This window comes from Cucurbita pepo, chromosome 11 (genome assembly GCF_057944985.1).
Source record: "Cucurbita pepo subsp. pepo isolate OVF chromosome 11, ASM5794498v1, whole genome shotgun sequence".
In the NCBI taxonomy this organism is placed as follows: Eukaryota; Viridiplantae; Streptophyta; class Magnoliopsida; order Cucurbitales; family Cucurbitaceae; genus Cucurbita; species Cucurbita pepo.
The window spans coordinates 2197503-2218262 of record NC_141808.1 but is presented as its reverse complement, the minus strand read 5'-3'; the positions used below and the strand labels follow the sequence as shown (position 1 = coordinate 2218262).

Sequence of the window (20760 nt, the reverse complement as noted above, 5' to 3'; positions counted from 1 at the left end):
ATGACAACGATACGTAACAGATAAAATTGAACAATATCTACTAGCGTTGGGCTTGAGCAGTTACAAATGGTATTAAAGCTAGCCATGAGGTGGTGTGCTAGCGAGGATGCTAGGTGTCACGGTCATGCTCGTCTAAGGCATGTTGCCCATGAACCGCATACCCATGACAAGTCCAACCCTTTATGTATTTTCATATTCTAGTATTTTACTTTCGTATTTCTATGAAGTATGACGTTTCAGAAATTTCATGTCTAGGCCAGTCAGACATGAAATGCATCAGAATGTACTATAGCGAATACGACTAGTTGTCAACTTCTCCCTACCCAAGGTTATATACTACGAACCGTTGTTATTTCTCTCTTATTTTCTTATACAACGTCTCTTTAAAAAATCTCTCTTTCGAAAATATCTCTCTGCTCTCGTTTTCTAAAACCTTCTCTTAAAATCGAGGCCAGAGGCTCGAGCATACGTTGCTTGGCCGTAGGTGACGCAATAACGATTGACTTAGCTCACTTGTCTTTGAAAAGTGAGTGACACGCAATCGCAAATCCGCTCCCATCAAAAGTGCGATCGTGACACTAGGCCCCCAAGAGAGTGATTGTGAATTCCCACATTGGTCGGAGGATGCTGGGCCCACGAAAGCGAGGACCCATGTCGATTGGAAATGGGAACGAAACATTCTTTATAAATATGTCAAAACCTCTTCCTATTAGACGCGTTTTAAAACTGTGAGACTGGCGATGATATATAACGGGTTAAAGTAGACAATATCGACTCACAGTAAACTACTTAGACCGTTGGACATTGTCGAGCCCGTCCTAAACTAAGACTAATGCTCAGTGAAACCCAAGAAAAGAACCAAGTCAAATTCTAGTTGTTCTGCACGTCCATTAGGTCAATTGGAAGTTCTAACCGCCCCACTTCGCGCCAGTTGGTAGTAGGAAAGTTCTCCGTCGACACTCGAAAGGAGCTGGGGGACGGGAGTGAGCTCTGAAGCGTAGCATCATCTTCCATCACGAGCGAATCTGGAGATGTTGGGTATCCATATTTGATTTATAGCTTGAAGGCAGGCAAACCGACGCCCCACCTCTCGTCTCCCCTCTTCTCGCCTAGTGGTACTCGCACATCGACTTCGGTCGGTGGAGAAATAGGAGGGAGCAGCCAAAGGGGCACTTAATTTTGTTTACACTTTCCCTCTTCCATTAACGGGCGGAAGCGAGCTGCGAGCATATTTGTCGGCATTCTCTCAATCGCTGATCATCTACGGAGGTAATTTATGGGTTGTTTTTCATCTCTGTTATTGATTAGAATCAAAATTTCCCTGTTTAGTACCATAATTTAGAGGTTGTGTCCCCAGTATTCGTTTCTCTTTCACTCAGGACTCATCCATCAATTTTAGGATCAAACTACTAGCTGTCTAATCTTGCATAATCGATTGCCTGGTCTGCGCTAAAACTTGGCACACTTTCTCAGTCATTAAAATGATAATTGACTTCTCTGTCCGTTTTGATCAATGTTGTTGTGATTTACAAATGGCTGTGCTAAGCTTGATAGTAATTTAGCATATAAAAAAAGAAGTAAAGCTTCGAATCAGGCTGATTAGAGTATTTCATATTTGCAACAAGTAGAGATTGAATGAAAATCTCCGAGGTTGAAAATAAGGGTCACTGTTGAAATTGAAATTATCACACTTGTACACAGGGAAATCGATTAGGCTACAAAAAAAACCATCACTTAGGGGCTGTTTTGCTTGAAAGATTGCAGGATTATGCGGCAGAGCATACGACGACATCTTTTACTTGCAACCAGATACTACTCTAGAATTTCTCCTCCTCCACCTGCTTATGCCAGGCCTGTCATTAGAGTTTCCAACAACGTAGCGCAGTTGGGTAGTCGTAAAGAAGGCTCAAAGCCCCGGCAGCTCCTATCGCTGCCCCCATTTCCTGGCTACCCTTTGCCCAGGAAGAATCAGATTGGTTTCTCTGGGGAGTCCACTCATGTCACTGCCATAACATGGGTCAAGCATTACTTTGATGAAATTCATGATTCTGTAATTCAGTCCCATTTCAGAAAAGGTCTTGTAAGTAAGAACACTTACTCCTCTTTTAGCCAATTGGTCTTGTCCTTTTGTCTTTTTCCTGCTATATCTATAGTTTTGTTGGCTTTTTGTAACTTTTGTAATGTCGAGAATCTCCGTCATATTTTTGAGCTGTGAGATCAGTGCTAACTTGTGAGTTGTAAATACTAATGGGAACTTAAACTCTTCTTGCTTGTTTAAAATAGTTGAGTTCCATATATAAACTTACATTGCCACTGTGGGAAAAAGTACATTGGACTTGTTTTCTTTTGGAGTTTCAGTTGGTGTCCGCGGAAAAACTGAAGTAATGACTTGCGTGTATATATGTTTAAGAATATACCACAACTTCAATGTTAATTATGAAATTGAACTCTCTCTCTCTCTCTCTCTTAGAAAAGGGATCGGTGGTTATCTATCCAATTCTGGGTTTAAATTTATCTTCCTTTTTCCAGGTCCAGGTGCAATGTCCACAATCAGGTGGCTTGGATGGAGAAGGAAATTTGAAACCTATGAGAAAGGTGTTGTTTCTTGAATAAATAGCCTATTATCTTATGGTTCATTTTTTAGAAGCTCCTGATATGTTGTTAGTGCGTATGCATTATCTGGTTTCATTTACTTATTGAAGTCATTCTTTGTTGGTCTATAAGGCTATTAACTCATTACCATATGACTTTCAGATTAGGAGTAATGAGATTATGGAAACTGGGGCACGAGTCCATATACCTGTGTCCGTCGCAGAGATGAGGGTTTCTAGGAGATTTGACACTATACCAAGTGGCACATTGCACCCAAATGCGGATGAAATCAAGTATTTGCAAAGACTTGTCAAGTACAAGGCAAGTATTGAGTTTAACTTGCATTCTCCTCTTTGCTGTTTGCTGCAATTTATGTATCTCCCAGTGTTTTATCCATTGACGTACAAGAAGCAGTTGCTATATACTTGGTATGGGAAGATCCACATAGATATACTCATTTTCTTATGTACAATCAACAATGAACCTTGGTTGAGATTGATGAATGATTAATTCCCTTCTCTCTATTGCTTCATTTTATTCTGGCATGTGATTTCTTTTGTATGCTAAACATGATTTCATTTGATTGTTTATTTTGTAAATTTCAGGATTCTGCTATTCTCGTGTTAAATAAACCCCCCAGACTACCCGTCAAGGTTTACCTCGTATTCTCTTTTAGTTTTCTATTTTGTTTCTGGTGGTGTGTGGGAAGGTGGGGTGGGAGGTAAAGTAGGTGCTCTGATATTTTGAAACAATTATGGTTTTGACAGGGGAATCTTCCAGTTCATAATAGTATGGATGCGTTGGCGGCTGCTGCATTATCTTATGATTATGATGACGGTCCCAAGTTGGTAAGCTTCTTGTTCACGTTCTAGTAACTTATGTAGATATTGTTATTAAAAGACTCTGTAATGAGAGTGAAAACAGCCAAGTAATTATGTTAATGTGTCATTGATGGATACTTATGGGAATAAGAAGCGAAACTTTTCATTGATGAACTGAAAACGACTAATACTCAAAGGTACAAACTCCACATATGAGTGAAAGAAAGAAAACAAAAAAATCATAAAAAGTAAGTAATCTAATGAGCATAACAAAATAATTGTCAACCAAAGAAATCCCAATTACAGCTCTAGAAACAAAATCAAGACTAAAAACTGACAACAACAACACTTGAAGGCAGCGGCAAGAAACCAAAAGGCCGAGAATACCAGGAACCCGAATCCAAGAAGGAAAACAACCAGGAGGCAAACAAAGAGTCTGAAACTACGAGACAAGCAAAGATAAAACTCTACACTGCACTGGACACATTAAGCACTCTTCCAGAAGGAAACAAAACCGTGATATGCCAAGGGTAGGGACAAAATCAAACCTGACCACGGTTGTCATCAGCAAGGGTAGGCATTTCAGGCAAGAAGTAGAAATATAGAGAGTCAAATTTGCTTGGAACTGAGGTGAAAACTCGTTGTCATAGTCCCGAAGTAAGGAAACTAGAGCTTTTGAAAAGCAATTTTCAGAAAAATCATTCAAGGTGTTATTTGTGTTGGGCAAGATGAACTCCACACTACTCACACTAACCTCTGAATCGGCATCCCAATCATCATTACCGAAAAGGAGAATTAAGAAGCTAAAGATCTGCATGAAATGTGTTATGGGAATAAGATGGGTTGATGCCGCTGCCATGGCGTTGTAATTCAATTGGAAATCTTCGTAATGTACGATAAAAGTACTTGCTACTTGTAGCAATTACTAAGGTATTTATTTCCTAGACATGGGATAAATTTCGATAGATAAAGCTCCTATTTAGTGGGTTTTTCTTCATTTTGTATAGCCCGAAGCTTGGGTTTTCATTGAAAAGTTTATCCCAACTGAAGGAAGTTACACAGAAATTAAGTTTCCTCTTCATTCATTTCAAGAATTGTTTATTCCTTCAAAGTAAGGACGTAGAAGCTAATGTTATTTCTTATTTTTCATCCTGTTTCATTTTTGGTTGCGTTGCTCTATATTTAATGCTCTTCCTCTGTCTATTCTTATGGATGTACATTTAGGTTCACCGTTTGGATAGAGAGAGCAGCGGGATTATCTTGATGGGTAGAACAAAGGAAAGTGTAGCCCACCTACAATGGCTATTTAGCAATATAAGAAATGCGAAATCTTCATGTAAGGTGCTTAATAAAAAATGCATTGAAGCTTAAACGAAAACAAAGAAGAGGTTTATCTTTAAGATGTTTACCTAGTATAACTACGGCTAAAAAATGTTCTAAAATTTCTAACTGTTAATAGTTTACAATATGCTCAACAATGATTTCAGGCTTGGGGCGAGGCGTGTAATGCAACATATCAAAAGTATTGGGCGTTAGTAATTGGTTGTCCCAGAGAAAGAGAAGGCCTAATCTCGGCTCCCTTGTCAAAGGTTCTCTCTCTCTCTCTCTCTCTCTCTCTCTCTCTCTCTCTCTCTCTCTCTCTGGGATCAATGTTAATGATTCTCAGTCTCTTCAGGTGGAGTAATGCACTCTGGAATTGTTAATAATTAGATATCAGTATTTTCTAATAAGTTGTTAATTAGACTACAATCATATGGTTGGCAGTTGGTTTATGTGTGGATCGTTACGCCTTTAGAAGCTGTTCAACATATCTTCAAGAACTTGAGAATATGGCTCAAACAAGTTTTTCAAGGATCATTTCATGTCGTTTTACTTGTGTAATAATTGCTTGTAGGTGCTTCTTGATGATGGGAAGACCGAGAGAGTTGTCTTGGCAAACAAAACATCCTTGGAAGCTTTTCAGGAGGCAATCACTGAATATCGTGTGCTTGGTCCCACAATAAATGGTTGTTCATGGATTGAACTATGCCCACGTACGAGCCGAAAGCATCAGGTACTTCAAGCTCTCTCGCTTTTCTACGAACAGGCTCATTCAAATTTATGCATGAAAATCTTAGGGAAAGCTATCCTTTTGATCCATAGGTTTTTAGTCTGGTTTTGTTTTGGTCTCTAGGTTTCAAAATATTACACTTTTACTCCTTAGTTACGAATTTAATTTTATTTGATCGAGTTTTATTGAAGTTTAATTTTCATTTGGCCTCTAGGTTTCACTATTTTACCCATTTACTTTCCGTTTCCATTAATGTTCACTTTTGATCTTTGATATTAACTTCTAGTTAATTCATTACTCATTAACACGAAAAGACCGAAATGAGTATTTAATGAAAGGAGATAGAAGTGTAAATATGGTACCAAAGGACCAAATGGAAACAAAAACTCAAAGTAAAAATGTAACATTTTGTAATCTAGAAACCGAACGAAAATTACTCGGGTAAAAGCGAACCATTTTGAAATTCAAACGAATAGAAATGATGTTTTTTCCAAATCTTTTAACTGTATGATTTGCCATCTTTCAGCTACGGATCCATTGTGCTGAAGCTCTGGGCACACCCATTGTTGGCGACTACAAATACGGTTGGTTTGTACATCGGACTTGGAAACAAATGCCCCGGGTCGACATCGAGCCAATAAGTGGGAAGCCATACAAGTTGCGAAGGCCGAAAGGGTTGGATGTGCAAAAGGGGAGTGTTTTATCCAAGGTGCCCTTGTTACATCTTCATTGCAGAGAGCTTGTTCTTCCCAATCTAGCGAAGTTCCTTAATGTTTTGGATGACACAAGGTCGATCAGCCACCACCGGGTATCTAACTTGAACTCAGATCTCTTACGTTTTGTAGCAAGAATGCCTTCCCATATGAGAATTAGCTGGAATTTGATGTCTTCCTATTTAGTATGAGTAACTTAGAGTTATCATAGGTGGATTGTAATAGGTTTATTTATTCATTTGTTGTTTTTATTTTTCGGTTAAATTATATATTTAGCGAGTGAACTTCTCTTAATCATCTTCTCACGACACTTAGAACAATTTGAGAAAGTAATGTTTGGGATGTCCTAATTATGAGGCTGGCACGTGAGTTGATTCTCGATAAGTATGTCCGAGTGAAGGTCGATGACATCATATGGTTTGACGAAGAAAAAAAAATCGTTATGAGATTTAAGTTACCCTTAAGGCTAGCCATGAATGAGTATAAATTATTACTCCATATAGTTCGAATAGTACGACCATGACACAATACACGAACATATGCACTATTTACTTTAAAATGATCACATCTCTATTGTCTCCATTGTCTTGGGACTATGATGAACTATTTCATAATATCAAATTTTAAGAATCAAAATTGTAAATTATCCTATTTATTGATAATTACACCATTTATATCTTAAAAATTTATAATAATTTAATTAAATCAAGTTGATATGAACAAGGTGTTCCTTTATTTTTCTAAAAAAATATAATTTTATTTGGATGATTTTGAGACAAAAAAAAAAAATATATATATATATATATATATAATAACTAATAAATAATCTAAATTAATGCACTAACATTATATCATTTAGAAAAATATATCATAAAAGTATAATATAAACTTACTATATATACTTTTAAGATATAAATTTATTAATTTTAAAAATTTAATTGATAAAATAAAAAAGATTAGGAAATATAAATGGATAATTGTTGGTATTATTATTTATTTATATATTAAAATTAAATTGAATTTTATTATTATTTGAGAAAGGGGGAAGGAAACAAAATTAGGCCCACGCAATCGAAGCGTTTTGAAAAAATCGGAGCTTTTTGAAAAAATCGGAGCTTTTTACAGCGCACGAGGAATGACTACTTCAAAGCTTTCAAATCGCGAAGCATTTCCATCCAACAGAACAGGCAGTTTTACCATTTTACCCTTACCCGTTGATCTCAACGGTCATCTTCCCCTCCATATATATTTCCTTGGTGCTGAATCCACCGGATTCTCCCAAACCCTTCTGGACCCACTGTTTTCCCTTTTGACCATCAAATCCCCTCCCCTGTTTTGACCCAACCCCACCGCCAGATCCGCTTCAGCCGCAACCTTCTCCATCTCGGTTCCTCTCCTTTCTGCAACCAACTACCTCTCCCCAACCCTAACAATCGACATTCATCGCCACTCTTCCATGGAGTTTGAGATCGTCTTTGACTGTCCATTCTGAGAGAGATTGACAATGGCGGAATTTGACCTCTGCTGTAGCGATGTGCAGGATTTTGCATTCGTCTCAAAACGCTGAACCCGACGGACGATAGTTTTTGTATACGTATATATTTGTTTAGTATGTCTGATTTGGTGGCCCGCACTGGACGGCATCAGCAGCGGTACGATGCCGGTTGTCGCCTTATTGCTGGGTACATTCCCACCAATATATTATTTATATATATACATTTTTAATATTCGTAGACTCCAGCGATTTGATATTTATATATCTTTGTATCTATAAGTCGTTTTCGTGGACCATTCTTGTCAAAGGTTGGTGAAAATGAGGTTGTCGGCAATGTCATTTACGTTTCTTTTTACTACCCTTGTGGAAATTGACTGCTTTGATTTTCACTGTGGTTCTTGCTTGGGTATTGGTGGTTTGTGATTCGTTGTTGGGTTCTTTTATCGATTAAGGGTTTCGAGAAGTCTCGATTTGGATCTGAGAATTTATTGATATATGACGTGTAATACTGGAAATATGATTGGTTGGCTGGTGAGTCCTAATTTCTACTTTGAGGCTCTTACTACACATCTCCTGTGATGTTGTAGATTATTCACAATTTATCACTCTCTTTTATACTTCTTTAATACTTTCTTAGTGATGGTTCATTTGAAATTTAACTAAATTTGCCTTATGAATTGCATTATACTCTGGGGCTACTCCTGTACATCTCCTATGACGTTGTGTATTATTCACAATTCTGAAGTTTTTATGTTTTTTTTCTTTAACTAAAATGTAATTGATGCATGAACTTCATGTCTAGTCACAAGGTTAACTTATGACAGGAATGCCTCGCCTGCATTTTCTGTTGATGCTAATTTTGCTATTCTTTTGTAGGTGTATTCCTTTTAGGTATAGAAGTTCCGATGGCAGAAGTGATGAAGTTTCAGATAAAGTAGTGGAGGTGCTTATGATTGACACACCTAGTGGACCGGGCCTTTTGTTCCCAAAGGTATAAGTTGTCCCCCTAACACCACACCAGAACATGTTATTTATTCCAAAATGAGGTTGCTTGCAACTTTTCAAATTTAATGAAAAGTGCTTGTTTGTTGTTAAAAAAAGAAAAAAAATGAGAATACATAAATTTGATTTGAGTTTTTTACATATATAGTATCATAGTTTGCAAAATTTTCTATGTTGGGAACTTAAGGTTGAACTTCTGCTTTTTTGCTTCTCTCATATGAAGTATACAAGCTTATTTTATCTCTAATATCAGCATTTTCTTTAAAAGGGAGGCTGGGAGAATGATGAGACGGTGGAGGAGGCTGCTGTAAGGGAAGCTATTGAAGAAGCGGGTGTTCGTGGTCAACTTATGGTGAAATAGTACTTTAATTTAATGCTTGAGATGAATTTTCTTGAGCGTCAAAAGTTTTTATTGTACTCTATAATAGTGATAGCTTTGTTCTCATTGTTTTTTGTGAAAATTAAGGTTTTCCCATCTAACATATATAAAGAACATGGTTGAAATAGGAGTTTTTTAGAGTATCGTTTTTAACACCTTTTCCTTTGATTTTTTTTTTTGTTTTTTTTTGTTTTTTTTGTTTTTTTTGGTTTGATGTTGTTGTTGTCCTTGTTGTGAAGGAGTAATGAATTCTGTTAACTCATCATTAGTAGAACAGATAGAGTTAGGATGAAGACTAAAGGTATTGGGTTGTGACTGATAAGAAACTAAGGCTACCAATCCACTTCGTATATCTTTCTTTATCAACACAATTTTTAATTGGTGTTTCTATGTGAGTTACTTTACCTTTTGTTCCTTTGAACTAGTACCTCATGGACTTCGTGGCTAACCATTTGATATTTGACCGGTAGTTTCATGAGAAATGAAAGTTGCAATTTGCTTTAATTTAATGAGACAATGTGGGATTTTGCTGGTCTATGGTCACCAAGTCTAAGTCCAAAGGTGGGTAATCCTAGGGCTAAAAGCATAGAGATTTTGCGAGTTTCAATGACAAATCTAGAGGAAGCATTATTGATTGTTAGTTGTTGCCTTGGTGATGATTACTTTAAGGTGTTGGTGTTGTTTACGTCTAGCCAAAAACTTCTAATAGGACAACAAAGATTTTGAGTTGTCCTTTGGGTTGATAAAATCTTATATATGAGTGGTATCTATGCAGAAACTATGAGGGTTATGAATCACAAATCAAAGTCCATCACTATCCATCCTTAAGGCTTGTATACTTAAACTTCTATAAGGAAGATTGGAGAGTTAGTGAAAGTACTTCCATTAATTCAACAATATTCGATTCCTCTAAGTTTAGTAAATTTAAAATATTTTTACTATTATCTTTAGAGAAAAATACATTTTTGGTCCTTGATATTTGGAGATGGTATTTATTTGATCTCTAAGATTTAAAATGGGTTACTTTTAGTCCATTTGGTTTGACAAAGTTCTAAATGGTCCTTGGGTTCCTAAAGTCGTCTCTCAAAACATGGGATAGGTGGCAACTTTGTGATGATTGTCAAAGCTATCCCAATCGATCGTAAAGGTTGACATGTAGGATATCATTTGAGTTAGAATGTAGGATATCATGTGAAGGTTGACATGTCGCCATTCATATAGATGAGAAACCCTCTGTTAAATGGAGCCTTCAATTAACACTGGGGAAAAGAGTGGAAGCTGTGGGAAGTATGCTGAGAAGATTGTACCTTAAAGAGTTAGTGGAAGCAACCATTAAAATCAAAGAAAAATTGTTACCTCAATCCGTCGGGAAGGAGAAGTAGTCCAAACTGCAGCCTTCTCTCATGCCAGACTCTTCAATTTTGGAAAGGTGGTTGGCCGTTCTTGGAAGTTTGTTTAAACAGAGGTTGCTGTTCTATTATTTCAACGAGTCAAAATGCCTGTTGTTTAGTGATTCAATGTTTGGAAAGGTGGTTGGCCGTTCTTGGAGGTTTTTTTCTATTTGGAAATGGAGGGTTTGATAGTGTCTTTTTGCAAAGGTGTCAAGAATTCAAAATTGAAGATATGAAGTTCTCTCGCAAAAATCTATTTTATCGTAAAGGGGAAAGGAAAACTCCTACATCCAGTAGTAACCTGTCACCCTCCCCTGATAGTTCTTGATCCACCACTCTGGAAAAGCATCTTTTTGGAAAGAAGGTAACTTTGCTGCTAGAAGTAGCATAAAGAACACCATTAACTGTAGTATATCCTTGGCAATTTAAATTTGGAAGGACTAATGACTACTTTGCTTCCCGAAAACAATGCCGGTCAGAAGGGAAGCAGATCAACTCAAAGGCCCAAGAATTTTTGGTGGGAGATATGGAGTGGACTTCCAGGAGGATCTTGACCCATTACGGTGGCTGGTAGATATGCGTAAAAGCGAACTTCAGGGTAACTGGAGAGCTATTTTCTCACTGAGTAAAAAGTTTTCGTGGAATGAAGTTTTGAAAAAGCTGTTTTTGGTTTTCGCTGGAAAGAAATGCTATAGATTTTGCAGGGACAAGAGAATTGGAAAATAGTAAGATTTAATGATTTCTTTGCTGCTCTTTAAAGAATCTTGTGTTTATTACAAACCCCTTTTTGATCCACACAAGTGGAGGGTTTTTTTAGACTCCCTTACTTGAAAATCTTTTGTATCTCCTTATAACTGTAAAAGTTCGTAAGAGGTTTTTCACTAATAGCTGTAGGATGTTTTGGTTTAGCCGTTTTACCTCATTCTGAATATCAGAGATTACTTCTTGCGAAAGTAAAATATAACTTCTATATTTACATTTTAACATGGCTTGTTTTGCATAGAAAGTTCACCTAACTGTGGTTATTTGATTGTCGTTCTTCCTTTATTTATTTATCTATTTCTGTCATAAATGAGTTTATATGTCTAACTTATTGTATAGTAGTTTTATGTGTAAACTATCTGTAGATTGTTTAATGGTATAGCTAAATCATGCGATAAGCTCTATTGAGACTACTTGCATTATTTGCGAAGCATGCCAGCTTAGGTTACTACAATGGTCATATTCCTTTTGTATTTCCTTGGCCTAGGGGTGAAGGCCTCGTTATCCCCTTTTTTCTTTATCTTTCTGTTTTGTTTGCTGAAATTATTTCCTCTAGAACGTTGCATATCCAATAGCATTATCTTATGATGTGAGTTGCATATCCAATAGCATTATCTTATGATGTGAGTTGCATATCCAATAGCACTATCTTACGATGTGAGTTGCATATCCAATAGCACTATCTTACGATGTGAGTTGCATATCCAATAGCACTATCTTACGATGTGAGTTGCATATCCAATAGCACTATCTTACGATGTGAGTTGCATATCCAATAGCACTATCTTACGATGTGAGTTGCATATCCAATAGCACTATCTTAAGACAGAATCCTCAAACCATATGGTTAATGGATATAAAAGATGACTCGACATTTGGAGGTCAAAGTAGAACTTCTTATGACTTGTTTTATGTTAATTGAACGTCCAAATTAGTTATTAGAAGGAGTAAGTTTGTCATGTTCTTTTCTGTTACATCTGCACTTCTTTGTGATTGGGTAATGTTGCATTACTGTTAGGATTGTTTGGAGTTGTCTTACCATGGAATTGTTTGGTTTCTGTTCTTTGGAATGTGTCGTGGTCTCTATCACTTGCTGTTTAGCAGTTTCTTTGTTCATTGGCTTGTTTATGAAAAAAACAAACAAAAAAACTCTTTATGGTGTAATGTTGAGTTTGCTTCCCTTTAGATTCAAGCCTGCGGAACTTGAAAAATATTTTTTCTCTTGAATCCTTTTTTTGTTTTTTCCTCCTATTCTTTCCTCTCGAGATGAGGAGATAATCAAAACGGGCTAAAGGCCAGGCCATAGGGGGGGCAATAGGGTGTCCCCCATGCCTAAGGGATATGAAACAAAAGGGTTTTCAATCGGTTGATAACATAAGCAAGTGCAGTTGTTGAAGTTGTCAAAGGTGATGTGTGAATCACGTCTATTAGAGAGAGATTTTCACACTTAGGGTAGAGAGAGAGATTTTCACACTTAGGGTAGAGCACTGCTGCTTTCTCGTTTCTTTGATGTTTTTGTATTTGTGTTCCTCCCATTTAGATTAGCCTGACACACTCTCTGTTGAAATCTCGGTTTTCAGGGATTCTTGGGAGACTATCACTTCAAGAGTAAAACACAGCAAGATGAGTTCACTCCAGACGGATTATGTCGAGCAGCTATGTATGCTTTATTTGTGAACGAGGAGCTCGAGTCATGGCCGGAGCAGAACACGAGAAACAGAAGTTGGGTGACCATACCTGAGGCAATTGAAAACTGCAGGCACGCATGGATGAGGGATGCCCTTGTCAATGGCTTCAACAAATGGCATGCAGAAAATATGAGCGATGAATAACTTGAGAATCTTGAAATGTATGCACATTACGAAGTATATGGTGCATATGAACAAAGTTGTCTTTATGGATTGTTTTTTAGAGTCCCTTTTTCCCCTTCGCCAGCAAATCAAATCAAATCAAATCACGAAGAAATCAAGCAGTAGAACACTAACACTGATGATGATGCTCAAAGGATTACATAGGCAACGTTTTGGTTGCTCATTTATTATAATACACTTCCGCTCTCGTTCAAGCTTCCTTGAAAGTTTTTACAAATGTATTTCAAATTTTCTTGTTCATTTATTACAAGTCTGATGAATTACATGCCATTTTTCAATATGATGGTATATTTAGAGGGATATGAACTTGAAAAATTGCCTATTAGAATTGATAAAATTGAAATGATGATGTTTGTTTGTCTTATTTAAGCACTCGTTGAAGCTTCTTTGTAAGGAATGCTTTGTTTTCCTCTAAAATCGATGTGGAATCTCACTATCCATTTCTCTTAGGGGTCGAATGTCCTCCCTTTGGACAATATTTGTTGAAATGGACGAAACATTTCTTATAAATGTGTGGAAACCTCTCCCTAATAGGCGCGTTTTAAAACCGTGAGGCTGACAACGGGAACGGGTCACAGCGGACAATATCTGCTAGTATCTATCCAATCTTTGATCGTTGTTTCTATCAACGAAAAAGTTCTAACAGCGGGTCACAGCCGACAGTATCTACTAGTATCTATCCAATCTTTGATCGTTGTTTCTATCAACGAAAAAGTTCTTGATACTTGCAGATATTGTTTGTTGTGACCTGCTGTCAACCTTACGGTTTTGGATCATTTGATTACGTATCATCAAATTTGTGAAAGATTTTTGATTTTTTTTTTTCTAAAAAAAATGTTTTTGATGACTTTTTTTTCTTCTTTCGTTTAACATATTATTTATTAGGTGCTCGCACCTTATTATTTATGGTCTATTTTTAATTTTGTAGCAATAAAAGTTTGGTTTCTAAAAAAAGGAAATAAATGCATGTTTTTTTGTTGTTGGAAGAAAGCTCCTCCACTCAAAAAAGGTTTTGTTTTTTTTTTTCCTTTTCTAGAAATAATTAATCATTAAATCTCTATTATTTGAAACCTTATCATAATTGGAACAAACAGTCAATCAAATCACCATTAATTTTCTGCCCATAATTACTATAAAAAAAAATTCCACCAATAAAAGTGTATATTAATTGAAAAATCCTAATTATTATATTATCATAATATATATATTTTTTTGAAAATTTCGAAGTATGATATTATTTTGTATGGAATTGGATATTATTTAACAATAATTTATCAAAAAATAATTAAAAAATATTATGCTAAAATAAAACACTTGAAAATGATTTAATTTAATTTTAAGATTTTGGTACCTTATGCCGACTTACATTCAACAGTAATAAGATTTCAAAAAAAAAAAAAAAAAAGTTTAATTATTTAAAATGGAATCTTTAAACTTTAAATTGAATATGGTTTTTATTTAATAATTTCGGTTAACCATTTACTTTATTTTTAGGAAAAACGACAAATTATTGAACCTTACATGTTTTTTTTGACCGTTGACCAATTTATTTTATAATTTTTATGAGCAATTTCCAAGAATATTCCTACTCATCTACGAGAAAATGCCTAAAGAAATGTTTTTAATTTTGAATTTGGTATAATAGATTCTTAAATTTTCAATTTTGATTTAAATAATTTTTTTAAATTAATTAATTTGTTACGTATAAATTTAAATTTTATGTATGTAACTCAAATTTTAATGTGTGAATTCATGAATTTTTATGAAAGTTTAGAACTAAATAAATAAAAATTTGGAAGTCTTTTGAAAAAATTTGTATATTAATTTCCGAATTTCCAAAAAAAAAAAAGAAAAGAAAAAAAAGCCAATTTTGTAATTTTTAGTATTTTCAAAAAATCAGAATTGATCTTTTTTAGGTATAGACTTTATATATATATATATATTCTCTTAATTTATTTGTGAATTAATTAACTAATATGTAATTAATTGTTTAAATTAAATAAATTAATAATAATTCGTTTTTAAAAATGAAAAAATAGATTACTTATTTACTAAAACTATTAATTACTTAACTAATAAGTATAATTAATTAAGAAATTAGGGTTCATTATTAATTAAAACTAAAATTTTAATAATTTTTCTATAAAAATAAAATAATTAACAAAAAAAAAAAAAAAAAAAAAAAAAAAAAAAAACTTCACAAAAATATTATTTATTTTATTTTTTATTGTCAAATATCATCTAAATTATAATGATAAAAATATTTCACCAACAATGAAAGCGACAGAAAACAAGAAGGAATTTGCAGAGAAAAGTAATGGTGATTTTCAGAGGAACTAACCTGAAATTGCGTCAGTAATTTCCTCTCTGTGTTCATTCCAATTTCCAGTTCTTATATAAACCAATCCATTGTTCTTCATCTTCTTCACACTTTCTTTTCCAATTCGATCCTCTTCTTCAGAAACTCTGTTTTTGTTCAGACAGATCCGATGACGAATGGAAAGAGCGTAATTCTCGACGTCTCTGGCTGGCTCAGGCTTTTCGACGACGGCTCCGTCGACCGGACCTGGACTGGACCGCCGGAGGTCAAGTTTGTGGCGGAGTCTGTGCCGCCTCACGACGACTTCATCGATGGAGTCGCCGTTCGCGACTTGGTGATTGATCGGGAGTCCGGTCTCTGTGTTCGGATTTATCTGCCTGAGGTGAAATGCAGCGGCGGAGAGAAATTGCCGGTTGTTGTTCATTTTCACGGCGGTGGATTTTGTATTAGCGAAGCGGATTGGTTTATGTATTATCATACTTATACTGACCTCGTGAAATCCGCCGAAGCAATTTGTGTGTCTGTTTACCTTCGCCGAGCGCCAGAGCATCGTCTTCCCGCGGCTGTTGACGACGGCTTCTCCGCTCTCAGGTGGTTGCAATCGGTGGCTCTAGGTCACGAAATCGAGCCTTGGATTACCGAAAATGCGGATTTCAATCGCGTTTTCCTAATCGGAGATAGCTCTGGCGGAAATCTTGTTCACTCTGTCGCTGCCCTAGCCGGAGAAGCCGATCTCGCTCCAGTGAAACTCGCCGGTGGAATTCCGATTCATCCTGGTTTCGTTCGAGCCGAACGAAGCAAGTCGGAGATCGAGAATCCACAATCGCCGTTCTTGACTCTGGATATGGTAGACAAATTTCTGAGCCTCGCACTACCGGAAGGGAGTACGAAGGATCATCCAATTACATGTCCAATGGGAGCCAACGCGCCGCCGCTTGAAACCCTAAATCTGCCGCCATTTCTTCTGTGCATCGCAGAGAAGGATCTGATCATCGACACCGAAATGGAGTATTACAGAGCAATGAAGGCAGCAAATAAAGAAGTAGAGATTCTGATGAGCAAAGGAATGGGACATAGCTTCTATCTCAACAAGATCGCCCTCAAAATGGACCCCGAAACAGCTGCCGCATCGGACCACCTCTTCGCCGGAATCGCTCGCTTCATCAAGCAGCATTAACAACGTTTTCCAGTGAATCCTTGGATCCCCTCCGCCGTGGACGGTGAATCTTATCTATCCTTGCTCTACCGTAAAAAAAAAAAAAACACATCTACTTCTTATTTTCATTATCATTTAGTAAAGTTAATAAAAACTTTTCCCCAATTCTCAACCATATTTCTTAGAACAAAATATTTATTATAAGGGGCGGAAACCTCTCTAAAATAGACTCATTTTAAAAAGGTGAGGTTTACTTGAGTTCTTACAAATGAGATCAAAGCCAGAGATTGGCTAAGGTGTGAAAATCTCACCTTAATATATATTTAAAAACTTTGAGACTGATTACAGTATATAACAGGTCAGATTACAGTATATAACAGGTCAAAACAGACAATATCTACCACATATATTTAAAAACTTTGAGACTGATGACAGTATATAATAGGTCAAAACAGACAATATCTACCAAAAGTGTCAAAACAGACAATATCTATTAGGAGTGGACTTGAGTTGAGTAAATTAAAAAAAAATGGATTGTAACGTAATGAATTTGGCGCTATTACAAGGAAAAGGTTCTAAATTCCCATGCAAAAGAACTCTCGAAGTCACTGTATGGTCCCAAAAATTCGTTAGCATTCAAATTTGTACCCTATTTTCATATTTGTTCCCATTACTTTTGTCTTTTATTCGTTGGAAATGTAAGAGTTGCTCGATTATATTGTAATATTAAAATTTTAAATATTTTTTCTTTTAAAATATTATTAACCTTATAAGAATATTTTAGAATTTTAATAGAAATTAGATTGAAAAATGAAAAATTATTAATTAAAGAGTACTTTGAAGGTATATAAAAATATTTAAAATAGAAAAAATTATGTACAAATTCTTTATATGAAATCTCTGACTCTCACGAAAATAAATAGAGAATTTTGTAAAAATAAAAATAAAAATAGAAAGCGTTGAAGTGAATATCAACCAACCTAACACTTAGACTATGGTTGAATATCAACCACGGCTTGATATTCACTTCTACGTTTAGATTTTGTGTGAACGTTGCTCGTTGACACTTTATTGTGTCCCGTGAACCCTACAAACACTTATACTTCTACAAAAAAAAAAAAAAAAAAAAAAAAAAAAAAAAAAAAAAAAAAAAACGAATATCAACCACGACTTCAACTAAGCATAATGTGATTCATATTTTAAGAAAAATGGGAAAAGAATATTTCAATATCTAATTGTGTGGTCTCAACAATATTGGTCAAATGCAAACACAAAAGCATATACAGTTATTGTGATTTTTAAAATGTGATTTTTCACTAAATTATTGTAAGGTAAGACATCACATCAAGTAATATACTAACTATATAAAATTAATTTTTATGTCTCTCAATTTTGTATGGAATAAATTCATAAAAATTTAAAAATATTGAATAAGAGAAAGGACTTTAGAGAATTAAAAATTTATGGATCCATGTTCATAAACTCATTAAATACTTTAAAGAATCAAATAAATAAAAATTCACAAAAGTCAAATTAGCACTAAAATAATTTCTTTTAAAATGAAAGAAAAAATTAATTAAACAAAACTTATTTAACTTTTTATTTATTTATTTTTCCCTTAAAAGTTATACAAAAACCAGAGCCTATAAACGATATAGTTGTAACTTAAAATAGTGTGTAGATCTAAATTTTTAATTTAGATCATGACTACGATTTTAGATCTTAATTTGTTGAAAGGTCTTAGATCTTAATTTGTTGAAAGGTCAGTAGTAGATACATGTATAAAGAGATACATGTCCATATATAAATACATGCATAATATATACATGTAGATTCATTCGGTCCTAATTAAATAGGTGCATAATGAATGGTAATGGAGAATGTCCCAAATTACTTTTATATATATATATATATATATGTTGGTATTGGTAGAAGAAGTAGAAAATCAATCGAGCATTCTTTCGTAATTTTACAAAGTTATGTTATCTTAAAGAACTCTAACAAATTTATCCGGTGTCATCGAGATCATTTTCATCTAAAATTTTGAACTATTTATATAAAAAAAAAATATAAAATACTAGAGAGAGAGAGGGGAGGAGAGAGAATGATCCTAATTAATGAACCATTTATATAGAAGTAAAGTAGTGTTGGAATTTGAACAAGAGTGAATAAACAATGCAGCACAAAATCCGGCTGACTTTCATGAACACAACTTAGGGAAAATCATTTTTCAATTTCTAAGTTTTTTTTTTTTCACAAACTTCAATGGAATCACAGGCTTCCATTAACTCAACAACTCAATTAAACTATTAAAAAATATTATCAATCATATAAGCTCGAGATCTTTTATAAGACTATTAGTAGGTTATTCGTTAAATTATATTTCAAATAACTATAAATTATCGTTGATTACATTGACTCGATTTCTCTAATATAAAATTTTGTAGTAACTAAGAAAAATGGACAATCATAGAGAAGAGGAAGGAAAGAATTTCTAATTATTTCATAAAAATTGTACAAAATTTAATTATAATTCTACCGATCTATTCGACTATAAGTTTCACACTCAAAGATTTTTAAATCTATATATTTAGTGTTCATATTTTATAATAATTTTAAATAAATTTTGAACTTTGTGTATCAAATCGAAATTTTAAAGTTTTTTTTTAAAGATAAATATGAAACGTTTATGAAAGATTAAAAAGAGAAGGGTAGATGTGTTTTTAAAAAATAAATGTGAAAAATTAAAGGGTAATTTCTATAGTCCAAAAATTTATGTTTATGTAAATGAAGTGTTAAAAGAATTGATGATATTGACTTATTAGACACAAAATCGAAGATACTAGTACACATTTATTAAAAACATTTTGAAATACAATAGAACACGAATCTGTGAGTAAATCAGACACAAATTGAGGGAGAAAATTTGGAAGCCCTAACCTGAAAATGTAGGGAAGAGGATCACCTGGCGTTGGAAGCCAGAGGCGCGAATTCGGAGAGAGGAGTAGCAACAGGGGTAGGAGCAGGGGAGTTTCGACACAGGGGGCAAGTGGCGCTCATCCGGAGCCATTCATCGACGCAAGCGGAGTGGAAACAGTGCCGGCAATCCGGAATGCAGCGGACGGAATCGTAGGGCTGGTAATCGGAGAGGCAAATGGAGCAAGGGCCGTGGTTTGGGGCCGGGAGACGGCGGCTCTCTCCGAGGACCAACTTAGGGTACGATTCGATGATGGAGCCGTCTAATCCAACCATGAGAACCACCACATTGTCGGCGGCGGGAGGGGGGAGAGGAGCGGAAGGTCTAGGTCTAGGTCTAGGTCTAGGGCGAGTGGATTTGGCGCGAATGCAAGCGTAGGAGACGAGCATGATGGTGGAGATGAAGACGAGGATGCTGACGGCGATGGCGATGCCGTAGCCGAGGCCGACGCCGGCGTGGGCGGGGGAAGCGGCGGCGGCGGCGGAGGAGGAGGAGGAGGAGGAGGAGGAGGAGGAAGGGGGATCGGCGGAGGACATAACAGAGAGAAAGAGGAATTTGAAAATGGGAGTAGTAATGGAGGAAGGAGTGAATTTGGTGGGAATGGTGGGGCAAAGGGGACAGCGTTTGTTAAGGCACGCCGGGGTCCGCGGGAAAATTTTAAAATTAATTAAAATTTTAAAATTAAAATTAAACTGCCTTTGACTTTTGAGGTTTTTTTAAAGGCGTGGTTACCGTTTAAACCCATAACTTTTGGTTGTATTATTCAAACAAAATTTCATTATGGTTCTTAATTTTTTTTTTTTTTTTTTTAATAACTTTAATTTTAAAATATGTTTTAAAAATAAATATATTTTTTTTTAATAAATATGTTTCAAACAAAATTTCATTATGGTTATATAATGCCTCTGTTAAAATTTCTCTTTCAAAAATCTCTCTTTGCCCTCGTTTTCTTCTTTTAAAAATCTCTCCCTACCCTCGTTTTTTCAAAATTTCTCTTTCGAAAATCTCTCTCTACTCTCGTTTTCTTCTTTTGAAAATCTCTTTCCCCTCGTTTTCTAAAACCTTCTTCCTAAACCGAGGTCAGAGGCTCGAGCATACGTCGGTTGGCTGTAGGCGACGTAACAACTAATTGACTTAGCTCACTTGTCGTTGGAAAGTGAATGCCGCACAATCGCAAGTCCGCTGCCATCAAGTGTGCGATTGTGACAAGTGAGCCGAACAATCGCAAGGG

At 35.4% G+C, this 20760-nt stretch overlaps 4 protein-coding genes across 6 annotated transcripts; 3 read left to right on the top strand and 1 right to left on the bottom strand.

The window, feature by feature from the left end:
- Positions 1 to 867: 867 nt before the first annotated feature.
- LOC111804688 (Pseudouridine synthase family protein) lies at positions 868 to 6470 on the top strand. Of its 2 annotated transcripts, none has more exons than XM_023689439.2 (10): positions 868 to 1269; positions 1765 to 2080; positions 2530 to 2595; positions 2755 to 2913; positions 3198 to 3245; positions 3360 to 3440; positions 4638 to 4754; positions 4901 to 5002; positions 5308 to 5466; positions 5990 to 6470. In XM_023689439.2, exons 2-10 carry the CDS (start codon positions 1769 to 1771, stop codon positions 6365 to 6367), a joined length of 1422 nt encoding a protein of 473 aa, XP_023545207.2. In that variant the 5' UTR covers positions 868 to 1269; positions 1765 to 1768; the 3' UTR covers positions 6368 to 6470. The 2 variants fall into 2 exon arrangements, with proteins under 2 accessions (XP_023545207.2, XP_023545209.2); XM_023689441.2 differs by having other exon boundaries at positions 1758 to 2080.
- Positions 6471 to 7438: 968 nt separating this feature from the next.
- LOC111804950 (nudix hydrolase 16, mitochondrial) lies at positions 7439 to 13354 on the top strand. Of its 2 annotated transcripts, none has more exons than XM_023689791.2 (4): positions 7439 to 7828; positions 8548 to 8662; positions 8942 to 9025; positions 12786 to 13354. In XM_023689791.2, the coding sequence occupies exons 1-4, from the start codon at positions 7788 to 7790 to the stop codon at positions 13035 to 13037; spliced, it is 492 nt and encodes a 163-aa protein (XP_023545559.1). In that variant the 5' UTR covers positions 7439 to 7787; the 3' UTR covers positions 13038 to 13354. The 2 variants fall into 2 exon arrangements, with proteins under 2 accessions (XP_023545559.1, XP_023545558.1); XM_023689790.2 differs by having other exon boundaries at positions 7442 to 7858.
- Positions 13355 to 15526: 2172 nt separating this feature from the next.
- LOC111806164 (strigolactones hydrolase CXE15) lies at positions 15527 to 16727 on the top strand. The gene has a single exon (XM_023691534.2). The coding sequence runs from the start codon at positions 15566 to 15568 to the stop codon at positions 16571 to 16573; it is 1008 nt and encodes a 335-aa protein (XP_023547302.2). The 5' UTR covers positions 15527 to 15565; the 3' UTR covers positions 16574 to 16727.
- Positions 16728 to 17411: 684 nt separating this feature from the next.
- On the bottom strand, positions 17412 to 20089 carry LOC111805491 (RING/U-box superfamily protein). The gene is made up of 2 exons (XM_087128702.1): positions 19493 to 20089; positions 17412 to 17657 (listed from the first exon to the last, which is right to left on the bottom strand). The coding sequence occupies exon 1, from the start codon at positions 20063 to 20065 to the stop codon at positions 19514 to 19516; it is 552 nt and encodes a 183-aa protein (XP_086984828.1). The 5' UTR covers positions 20066 to 20089; the 3' UTR covers positions 17412 to 17657; positions 19493 to 19513.
- Positions 20090 to 20760: the final 671 nt, after the last annotated feature.